Source organism: Oculina patagonica, chromosome 13 (genome assembly GCF_052425735.1).
Source record: "Oculina patagonica isolate OP01 chromosome 13, crgOcupat, whole genome shotgun sequence".
In the NCBI taxonomy this organism is placed as follows: Eukaryota; Metazoa; Cnidaria; class Anthozoa; order Scleractinia; family Oculinidae; genus Oculina; species Oculina patagonica.
Genome location: NC_135770.1, coordinates 1825222 through 1837167, shown reverse-complemented (window position 1 = coordinate 1837167; position 11946 = coordinate 1825222). Strand labels below are relative to the sequence as shown.

Sequence of the window (11946 nt, the reverse complement as noted above, 5' to 3'; positions counted from 1 at the left end):
GTATCTTATAAAACGATTAGGCATCATGTTTGTTTTTTCTCAGGATGTTCTCATCAACCACTACAATCTAGGAGCAGATCCAGGATTTTTCTTAGGAGAGGGTGCACTACTAGTTTTTTTTTTACAGAACACCCGTTGTATTAGAAAGCCGCAGGTCATCTCAGCTCAACGGGGGGGGGGGGAGGGCACACCCCCTGCACCCTCCCCATGAAATCCACCATTGGAACAATCTTTTTTGATGTATATGAATACAGATGCAAAGGCAAGCTGGCATTCCGAGAGTGTTAGTACTTAACCAAAAAAATACCCAGAAAAATGGTACACTGATAAGTCTCCCTTGCCTCGGCGCTCTCTTTCGGGGCCGGATTTTTTTTTTGCTTTTGCTCCCCCCGGCACGTCGTGGCCTTCCGTCCCCGGGCCTGCTCGCAGGCTGAGTCTCCACTAAGTGTGCAAGCACCTTCTGGTGAATTCTTTGGCAACCTGACACTACTGGAGGACCTGGAGGGATAACCAGCTGTGATGTCCTATAATATCCACAGGGGTAGCAATTATGCCTAGCAACAATCTTGCTTAGTTGAAATTAAAAAATTAAGACAACCCTTCCCCAGGTTTATACAGTGATGTAGAAAATGACACATTATGGTTTTAACCTGGAATTCATCTTTGATGTCCAAGAGAGGGCCAGCTTAGTTTCAATGGTGTCCCATCAGGTTATATTAGACTTTATCTCGGTTTCTGTAGCATGAATCGACACATGGGCTCCTGGAATTGATTAGGAATATATTAACTCCTCCCTAGATGGGATGCTAGTCCATTGCAGGGTTACCCCTAGAATCAAATTCACTGGTACCCATTTATGCACCGGCTGGATGGAGAGAGGCACTGTGAGAGTTAAGTGTCTTGCTCTGGAATGCAATGAAGTGGCCTCAACCAGGGCTCCAACCCAGACCCCTCTATCTGAAGTCCATCCCACTAACCATTTGGCCACTGCACCTCCCACAATTCAATTCTAAGGGGACAGACCATGAATGTAATTCACTCATCCTCATCGAGCCCATGAGGACTCTTGAGGCCGGACCATGAATGTAATGTTACTCCTGTAAATATCTAATTGCCTTAACCGTTCATCAGTAGGATACCTAAAATGCATTCAATTCCACAATAAATTATTAGTGTCTGCTCCATAAATCCTATATACTAGTATAAAGATTGGTCACAAAATCACAGCCAGCCAATAATTTGTGTGTAATAAATTTTTAATAGCTCTTCAAAATTGGCTCACTTCCATAGTATGAGCCACATCACTCGTATAATACTAATATTGTGATTTTGTTTAATATTAAATGATAATTAAATTATACAATATAAATACATTGCATTACTGTAAATGTTTTTGTTTGTAATTACAAATTTTCAACATTTGAACTAAATCTTTAGGATCCAGTCCTAAAGTGTAATTTCTTTGTTCTTTTTACAACAGCCCTTGTTATAGTTTACAATGCCAGTTTGTTTTGGAAGATAAACAGAGCAGAAAGTATGAACAGGTTTTGATGTGAAGATCAAAAAATACAGGGGTAATGGTAGATGTATTATCCACCCCCCTAGGATTTAGTGAGAAGTAATAATTACTGGCCGCCACTACTAATTTCCTAGAAATGTACATTCTTAAATTTAAGATAACTACCAAAATCGTTTTGCTAAGGTTATGATTACATAGGATGTTGAAATTAAAGTTATAAACCCTTTCCCTCCAAAGAATTCCAAAGTTCAAACTTCACATGTTTTCAAAACATAGCATCTGGGAAAAGATAAAACACTGCTTAATAGCTTTATTTGAATGATCACACAATAGGGTTTCATTCACAGACTCCTAAAATAGTCGGAACCACCTTGAGAGCATGATAAACAGAACCACATGGAAGCTACTCAATAGCTTTCATTTGGAAGGTCACACAATAGGGTTCTGTTCACAAACTCAAAAGCTGTTAAAACATAGGATTTTACTCTAGGAGGGAAAGGGTTAAAATTATTTAGCTTAAGTAGTTTGCTAGTTATCATGTATTTTGTGTACATTTTTGTGTGTACATATAAAAACTGAAAATTAATATTGTTATGGTAGGCTTGCCTTCCAAAAAATTATGGCATTGTAAAGCTTACAAGGAAAACAAAACACTACATACAATCATGGATAAATAATGCTTGGGGCACTTAATGCAAATTTCACCCTTTTCTGCCCTGTTGCTTTTACACACTTAGCTACACAAAAAGTACTTCAAGAATTTGCATATATTTAGACATTCGTCTCAAGTCAGCATTGTTAAATCTTGTTGACTTAAGAACGAAAGGAAATAAGAACATGATAGCCATGTGTGAACAAAGGTGACCCCGGCCCAGCATTTTTTGTCCAAAATTGTAACCTCATGTGGAGCAATCTTTAATTGTTACACAATCCTTCATCAAAATAGAAACATTATGTAACACACCAAATTCTGGCTGCAAAAATATGATTAGACAGGTTTACTACGAAACCAAACTCTCAGAAAAGGACAGATGCTGTAGGATAACTCGGTTTTATCATTGATAACTTAAACATTGTAAAAAAAAAACATGTATACGACACTATTCTGATAAGTTTTGAGAAAGGATTGTATTAAACCAGAGGAATTGTCACGAAAGAATTTAAAGTTGCTGAATAAAACAGAAGTTTGAAATAAATTGCTTTCTGATGATTTCTCATTTTAAATCCACTTAATGCGAAATTAGAGAATTTTAGCCATGATTTAATGGGGATCCAATCACCATTTAAAGATAAAAGTTTTATTTTAATGATCAACTTATTCCATAAGTTGACGACTTCCAATATAAATGCCACATGACTAGTGACTAGATGTCAAATATTAATTTCCTACCCTGAAAATAGAAATGATTATTTTGTCTGCAACATCTGGCTATTATATACAATGAAGATCTACAACAATAAGAATAAAAACTACCTATACATGTAATTTGTTGATAACTTTGCCAAGTGTGTTCTCCGGGCTTGGCAGCAAACTTTCCATTTTGATGAGCAGCCGTTCCACGGTAATGGTTTCTCCACTGTTTCCAATGGCCACATGCTCAATGCGGGGACTACACAGCTTAACTTCTCTAATATGTTTACATTTGTCTCTCAGCTCCTGAACCAAGTCGGCATCGGTATCATCGATGAGCTTGAAATTGATTAAGGACACTGCCTCAATGAGAGGGCACATTTTAATAAGGTTGGGCACCAGAGGGCTCTCTGAAAGTGCCTCCTTTCGTAGAGGTCCAAATTCCAAGATCCTCAGCTTAGAAACAAACTTGAACATCTCAGCTATTACTGACGGGGGTATCCTCGGGGAGTGACTCACCCCTAAGTACCTCAGGGAGGGGGACTGTTGCAGTACGCCCTCCAAACATTCCGCAGAGAGAAGAAAGTTCCACCGCAGATCCAAAGTTTCTAAACATTTGTAGGCCAGTGTTGGCCTTACTTCTTGGTAAATTCTCAAATGAAGGATGTGTCGAAATCCACATTGATTCATTTTGAAGTAGCGAATGCCGGGCAACCTAGAAATCACGTTTGAAAGGCCGGTTGTTGTCACGAAGTAGCATCCTGTCAAATCAAGTTCCTTCACTTGAGTTCTTTCCCAATTAACCGCCATCAATGCTTCATCAGTGATCTTTGTAAAGCGAATAAGAAGTGTAGAAACGAATTTGCAGTTACTGAGGACTCGATGAAGGTATTTGCCTCGATAATTCTTACATTCGTTCAAGCATATCGATTCCAAGTGCGGACAATTCATGGAGACTTTGAGAAGTGCGTCATCGGTTAAGGTCTCGCAATCCGTGCAATCCAGAATGCGCAAGTTCCTCATTTTAGCAAATACATCAGGCACAAGACTCTCTGAAGAGTCCATCCCCAGTCCAACGTATCTCATTTGCGTAAAATGCCTCGGCAATCGCCTCATAAACTTGAAATTTCCCCACGAGTAGCGCAAATCCATTAGCTCTAAGCCTGTTGGAAAGTCGCGTATGCCTTCGTGTCCCGTTTCGCTTTCAACCTCGGCTCCATAAAAGACCAGACTGCGGAGAAGGTGGCATCTTTTAGCCAGTTCTTTTGCTACTTTAGCTGTGAGGGTACAGCCGCCCAAATTTAACGCTTTTACCGAAGATAAACGCGTCCGGATCAACATCAACAACGTCTCTTCATCAACCGCAGGCCAAAAATCATTCATGTCAACAACACACCAAAGCGAGCGATCGTAAGCAACTCTTTTCCAGCGCCGGGAAACTTGGGCCAAAACACCCAGTTCTCTTTTTGAAAGGTACCTGAATACTTCCAGTATAACAGAGTCGGGTAGTTGTTTCTCCATTTTCGAGGAGACTACGCTACTGTCGATTGTAGAGTCGCAGCTGGCGTTGTAGCTTTCACCACGCGCGAAGAAAGCTTGCGTGCGTCAAACAGCTTTGCAAGCGTTTTCCTCTATCGCAATCACTATATCCTCGTTACAAACTCACGTCATATCCAACCGAAATTTTCAACCTTTGAAGTACCCTTGAAAAAGGGAGTAATTTTCTTAGCGCAAAAGACCTCCACGTTTCTACCATACAATCACCAAACACTGTAAACCTCATTATGAAAAGCTCTTTGCATTGTTTCGCCGGATGAGGGGCCAATGCCCACTGGCTTCCGGGCTCTGATTGGAGGTGCGTGATGACGTCACGTTCAAAACACAAAAGAAACCATTTCAACTCATTTCAACACAATAATCGCCTTTTAGAGTTCGCGTCACGCGCGCGATATAGAATGCGGATTGAGAAAAAACGCGTCGCCAGTGAGCGTCGCGTCACTCAAAACTTTCACCAACAAAGATAAATTGAAATAGAATAGAATATAATAATTTTGAAATACTAGATCTTATGTGGACTGATTCGCTCCGTGTACAAGCTAACTAACTAAACAGCTTTGACAAGGTAAAGTCAAAGCTCAGAGCGACAGGAAACTTGCCAACACAAAGCTACTTGTCTAGGTTAATATTCACATGAAAGCTAATACGTACTTTTGCTTGTATTTATAGGAAACATCTGTTTATCAACGCCAGAAGCGTCTAAATTTTGTCTTATGGCGTATACAGCTCTACAAAGATATGGCTTTTTATACCAAACCTGAAATGTAGTTGACCAGTATTTAAAATCCAAAAATTAAGCATTTTTCACCATTTATTACTAGTAAGTATTTTCGATTTAGGATAAGGGGCCTATATTGATTGTTAGCATGACAATAGTGATCGAAATTTATAATTTATGTTTTTTTCCTCACAAATATTTGTCCAAGCATTTTTCTCCCCTCAAATGACAATATGACAAAAATATTTAACAGATCAATCAATAGTCGCTGTCTGTGATTGAACCAGACCGGGTTCGATTGTACTCCCTTACCGGGAATCGGGGACGAAACCTAGCGATGCACGTGAAAGCTGAAAGAACGCTGAAACACCTCACCAGGGGTCCAAAGGGGCAGCCTTGGTTTTCAAATACTGATCGTGGGAACTGTGGTCTTAATTTTTTGTTAATGCAACATTTTCCACTTTCAATCTGTAGTTATTATACAACAGCTTATTGTGGTTTTGCGGTTATGTTATGCCATTGTAATGGTGACATTGCATGTTTCCCCTCGCAAAAAATGTCGCTTGTCATGTTTTCCGTTTTGCCCTTTTCCGCATAACTGATGACCCGCGCGTCCTGGATCAATATGCAATTAGCATTCTAAAGCCGCCCTCACTGGGAATGTGGGGGTGGACGCAAAAATAGCTACATCCTATAAAAACGAAAATAAAACTGAAAAAATAAGAAATAAGGTAAAAAATAATAGTGACAATCAACTAAAGGAAATGCTTTGTGGAATTCAAGTCACACAACGCTCCTCTTTGGTTGATCGCGAGAAGGTACATGTACAAGGTTTCTTCTTCGGCGACCTCCATGCTCACAGGGCCAGAGACGATCACCGCGAATGAAAAGGACCTTAGAAATCAAATAATGTTATGTCTACGATCAGATCTACGCTGATTAAGATGAGCACGTGGAAGGCATGGATAAATTCTGCTGGCACAACCTTTACTCTGCGAGCAGAGCTCCCTTCGATCTTCCTAGAAAAATCGGAAAGAGGAAATGAGCAGTGAAAGGGAACTCTCTTCACAGGTGTACAGAATTTGTTGAGTGCAGTCGGCAGTTTTTTTTTTACTTTTGCGGCAGCGAAAGTTATGCTGGCAGCAAAAGGAAGTTTCGAGACCAAATTAGATAACAATATTGACAAATGCTAAATTACGATTGAAATAATGATTATGCTTTATGAAAGGGAAAAAGAAACTCCATCAATATAAAACTTCTCGAAAAATGATCAAAATCAGGAGCCCAAAATATCAACATGGCATCATAAAAAGCTAAACAAAAAAAAACTCCGAAGGTCGGTTTGAAGGGGAAATAGGTTTAGTATACCGAGCATAATTCGATAAGAATTATGAGCAGAATTGAGCAGAAGTGAGCATAAGTTAAAATACCGCCGGGAGGCACAAAGGAAACAAAGCCAGATATGAGATATCACGCCACCTTTTAAAATTTCGCGGGAAAGAGAACCGCTGTCATGACAACAAAAATCTTGAGCCAGCGATTTTTATTTGACGGACAGACTCATCCAAGATGGCGACCACTGGGATGCAGATGGACCCGCTGTTTTTGGCGATGAGTTTTTATCGTCGAAGGAAATTCGAGGAGTGCGGAGAAGTGTGTACACAGTTGCTAAAGAAAAATCCCTATGACCAGGTATTATATTTTGTGGGAAATCAGTGGAAAAGACCGTTAATCGCTTTAACTAAACCTGCGCGAAATTTAGTTTTGTTCAATATTTTGTTTTGCAAATAAGCTTAAGCTTAATGATTTTTCCGTTATAAGAAGAGATCAAATATGAACGTTTTCTTGTCTTTGATCAGGCATCTTGGTGTTTAAAAACACGAGCACTCACGGAACAAGTTTATGTTGACGAAGTTGACGTTGATGAGGAAGGAATTGCTGAAATGTTGATGGATGACAATGCTGTTGCCCAGTTACCACGTTAGTATTAAAAACATTTTAGTTCTTCCTGTTTTTTTGAACAGTAAAATTCATACATTAACAATGTGTTGAAGTTTTTATATTTTTTTCTTTCCTGACAAGACTCAATAATGATAAATTTGATCTCATATGATAATCTTCAGGTGATTAAATTTACCTTGGAATCGCATAGCTAGGAGAATTCTCGCCATCTGATTGGCTATCGAGGCGAGGTATTCAGAGTGGAATTGCGACTTGAAAGCGAGGTTGACCGATATTACACCGTAGCAATGCGTAGCTTCGCATAACAACGTACGCAAATTTGGAATCGATCTATGTTTTCAAAACTATTTTCTCAGTTTACGAAGCAAATACCTGACTGAGGTGAGGAAGCATAAGATTTTCCTTGTTTAAATTTCAATTCGGCTTTCTTACGAGCAGCGGTTAAACATTTTCTTTCACCGCATGAGTGAAACGGAGAATAAAAATGTCCGTATCGTATGGACAAACTCGCGAGTAAATAGCAGTTTAATACGCTTACACGACCACTGTAGAAACGTTCACTAAAAGAAAGAGATACTACAAATTTCTCGTGTAAAAGAACAGCTGGTTATTTTGTTGAAGTAATACTGTTGATAGTTTGACAGTAATGCCGTGTTCGTACAATAAAATCTACACGGCGAAACGAAAGAAAACAATGACAAAAACTGCGTGTTGTAAACTCGATGAAGACAGTTTATAGAAATTGTTTTGCGGTGAAAAGCTCCAAAATTTCGATAAAGAATGACTTCTTTTACATTCTTTAACTGATACTCACGATGCAAAAAGCGGTTTCTGGACATCAACAAAACGTACACACAGCAAACCAGCGAACTATTGTTCTTGCGAAGCGACCCGCTATTTAAATAGCGGGTTTTTCAAAAGCAGTCTTGCTCTTTCTAAGAAATTGTCTGCGATGGACTTAGACATTTAGCTTATAAATGTCGAATTGTAATTGTTATATTATTCCAAGGTACTTACCGGTACTTTATCCCCGGTCCACGCTTCCTTCAAATCTTTATTCTTGACGTTGTTGAATGTTGAGTGCTTTTCACGATGCATGTTGTCTACTTCTTTCAGGCTGAAGAGATAAAAGATTTCATAAGTTTGTCTTGCTGATGAGTCGAAAACTTGAAATAGATCGAAAAACAAGAATGTTCTGTAAAATACTACCATTCCGTCACTAAAATGGTTAAAAGCTTGTGTGAACCGTTGAAAAACGATGGTACAGTAATCCGCGAGGTTCAAATGAAGTTTTGTGATCGATTTTAGCTTGAGTCCGATTCGCTGGCTCATGACAGTTGATTTGTAATGGCTTCCTGAGTGTGCGGTAAAAATTGCAACATTCAGCCATAAACAAAAAACAATTGGGTTTTCTTTTGTCTATGCGATTCAAGGAAAATCCACTACCTTACTCGTGAATTCCACGTTAAATTTCACTTGAAAAACCGATATTGCACGAATTGCTTCGCAATTCGTGCGATATCGGTTTTTCGCGTGAAATTTCACATGGTTCATGCATTAACCATAAGGCTATGGAGCCACCATTTTCTGTACTAGTCTGATAAAAGTAATAGTAAACAGGCAAAGAACCTCTGTTCCTGATTAATTGACCTATCCATTTGCTGTCTAATGGTTGATCAACAGGTCCTGGAACTTCACTAAAGATCAAACCAGGAACAAGTTCTGGAATGGGAGCCCCAACACCTGGAGTCAGGTACATTTACTAGTAAGGCTGTACATTAGCTCGATCGGTCGAGGTTTGAACCTTGGCCGAGGTCACTGTGTTGTGTTCTTGGGCAAGACGCTTTACTCTCATTGTGCCTCTCTCCACCCAGGTGTATAAATGGATACTGCTAAACTAATGCTGGGTACTTAGAACAGGGATTTCACTAGGGATTTGCTAGTAGTCCAGCAACCCATCCAGGGGGGAGTAGCAATACTCCTAGTTGCTTCATGCTACGGAAACCAGGATAAGCTGTAGCCTGTATGCGCCAATAAGCTCTACGCAGACTTTTACCTTTATGTTAAACCACAGTGACTATTATATTTTTTCTGTTGCAGACCCATGTCTCAGGCAGGTCGTCCAGTTAGTGGATTTGTAAGACCAGGAACACAAAGTGGAAGACCTGGAACTATGGAGCAAGCCATTAGGACTCCTCGTACTGCACAAACAGCTAGGTATGACTGTTTTAAAACACACTAAACCATTATATTTTGTTAGGTTTGATCACTGATTAAGTATCTTCTGACTTTACATCTTAGACCAGTGACGAGTGCTTCTGGTCGACATGTTCGTCTTGGCACTGTAAGTATGACATTGCTGGTACTATCTTTCTTTAATAGACAACTGCTGACAATACCTGATTAACCCACTGTTGGTTTCATTCTGCATTTCAAAATACTGATCAGGCAATAGTACAAAGATGTATTTTGTTACTTGTGTGACCACTTAAGTTGAACTGGTGATAAAAAAGTTTTCACTCACCACTGTGACTCCAGCACAGGTCAAACTTTCTTCCCAACAAAAGCTTTTCTTCTTAAGAAAAGACAGGGCGCTTTTTTGGGGGAGAAAGTTTTTGCCATGTTGGATTCATGCCACATTGCACAGTTGGGCCATGGGAAGGATTAAGTGTTATTTTCCACTGGCTGAGTGAAACGAAATAAATGGAAAATGTTTTTCTCACACACCGCTGGGACCTGGGAAAGGGTCATGTGACTTTTGGCGGGCAGTTGTTTTTGTTGCGTCCGCCATTGCTGACCTTTTCCCACCCACCCGCCCTAAGATTTTCAGTTTGTGCAGTATTTTTTGTTAGCTTTGCCATTGTGCAATTTTTCCCTGTGGTACAAGATGTACATGTATGGTTTTTTGTTGAGTTTGTAATAAAGGTCAGGTGGCGGTCGGCCTGGCATGGCTACCAGTGGTGTGTGAGAATTTGAAGTTAAGCTCAGAACAGTCAGCCAAAACCTGCCTCTGTACAGCCACACAGTGCACTTTCTCCAAGTAGGCAGCTGTACACAGGCTTAACAAAATTCAATGCAAATAACATTTTTTGTAGCCTGTACTGTTTTTTATAGTGGGAGGCGCGGTGGCCTAATGGTTAGCGCGCTCGACTCCGAGTCGAACAGCCCGGGTTCGAGGCCTGGCCGGAGCGCTGCGTTGTGTTCTTGGGCAAGACACTTTACTCTCACAGTGCCTCTCTCCACCCAGGTGTATAAATGGGTACCGGCGAATTTACTGCTGGGGGGTAACCCTGCAATGGACTAGCATCCCATCCAGGGGGGAGTAGCACTGTACTCCTAGTCGCTTAATGCTACGGAAACCGGGATAAGCTCCGGCTGTATGGGCCTCATGGCTCGGAGACAGACTTTACCTACTGTTTTTTATTATTTTATAAATTAATATTTAATTACAATTATTTTAACCTCTTCTGGAATTGCTTTTTACAGTCAAAGGTACATGCACACTACAGTCCCATCGTCTGTATTCCAGGCCCTCAAGGACTTATATTTACATTTAATTTTAATTTTTTCAGGCATCCATGTTGTCACAGCCAGATGGACCATTTATAAATATTGCAAAACTTAACTTGTCTAAATATGCAACAAGACAAAATCTTGCAAAGGTTAGCATGCCATGATTAACATACAGTTTATAAGTTGACAACTCTTCTGGATCTGGGACCTTGACTTAAAGACAGTGTTCTCCCTAGGAATTTGGGAAGGCCAGGGGGTATTCCGACTGTGATTTTCAAATGTCAAAACCTGATTTGTGGAACTTGTTCCCCCACGTTACTATCACTTTTCTGTCTCATTTCCAGAGTAAAAAATGAACTTATTTACTTTGCGTCACGCTTTGAGAAGCTTTTAGTTTCTGTTCTGAGAAACCCGAGTCGACTGAGTTCACCATTCTTTCCAGGAACGCTGGAATTTCGTTTAGTTTCCCGCGTACAACACCTTAAAGTGCCGTTGTGTTCCTGTGACAATTTGATAAAGACAGCTGCTATCCAGCAAAACGAATGCATCACAGTTCTGAACATATTAATGCAAGGATAAATCACTTTTGTAATCGTATTAATGGTGAGAAAACTCAGTAAAAAAACACCAGTCAGTTTCATCGACTTCATTAAGTGATTTCTTATTTGCTTATGGATAGGAATTCCCAGTTCCAGATCTCAAATTAAGGTTACGTTGCATTTAATCTTTAATTTTAGACCACGCGGCAACAATTTTACTGTGAATCAAGCTAGGCGGCCCGCCTGGCCTTAAATACCTAGGGAGAACACTGAAAGAATAAACAATTTTTTTTATGTCCATGCAAGGCTACACCATTCTTTCTTTAGAGCTTTGTGGAATAATAAACAATCCACTTTCAAACCTTTTTTTTATAAAAACGTTCTCAGAAATATCTAGACGAGGAGGGAAAGTTTGATTCATGCATCAGTCATATGCTTATAATGAGTTGGAAAAAATTCAACATTGACCTACAGGTCTGAATTAAGCTCTCCTCGTTGGGTTCCCAAAGTTAAAAACCCAGACACTAAATTAGAGAATAAATTTGAAATATAATTCTGCTTAATATTGCTTAAGAGGAAATCCGCCAGGACTTCGAGTAGTTATTGGACAAAATTATGTACCAAAACTATTTACACCTGATTGCAAGCTTTTGCGTTACTGCTTCAAATATCTTATCGAAAGAAATCTTTTCTAACAACACCACACATCGAAAACACATTTTGAAGTTCCGCTGAATTCCACTGAATCTCTTAAAAGATGTAAGCTTTTGCCCATAGCTTGTGAACT

General features: G+C 39.7%; 2 protein-coding genes across 2 annotated transcripts in view; one reads left to right on the top strand and one right to left on the bottom strand.

Annotated features, from left to right (window-relative positions):
* Positions 1-1244: 1244 nt before the first annotated feature.
* On the bottom strand, positions 1245-4697 carry LOC144636766 (F-box/LRR-repeat protein 12-like). Its single transcript, XM_078495961.1, has one exon. It carries the CDS (start codon positions 4389-4391, stop codon positions 2994-2996), a length of 1398 nt encoding a protein of 465 aa, XP_078352087.1. The 5' UTR covers positions 4392-4697; the 3' UTR covers positions 1245-2993.
* A 1787-nt stretch (positions 4698-6484) lies between these two features.
* LOC144636760 (tetratricopeptide repeat protein 8-like) overlaps positions 6485-11946 on the top strand; it is a 15228-nt gene continuing 9766 nt past the window's right edge. Inside the window, exons 1-6 of the mRNA XM_078495956.1 lie at positions 6485-6837; positions 7005-7125; positions 8791-8860; positions 9208-9324; positions 9409-9451; positions 10680-10769. Coding sequence (XP_078352082.1) covers positions 6715-6837; positions 7005-7125; positions 8791-8860; positions 9208-9324; positions 9409-9451; positions 10680-10769 — 564 coding nt within the window. The 5' untranslated portion in view covers positions 6485-6714. The remainder of the gene's footprint in view (positions 6838-7004; positions 7126-8790; positions 8861-9207; positions 9325-9408; positions 9452-10679; positions 10770-11946) is intronic.

What these genes read in the sequence shown, in the direction of transcription:
- LOC144636766 (XM_078495961.1), bottom strand. Translation starts at nt 4,391, where the DNA reads ATGGAGAAACAACTACCCGACTCTGTTATACTGGAAGTATTCAGGTAC.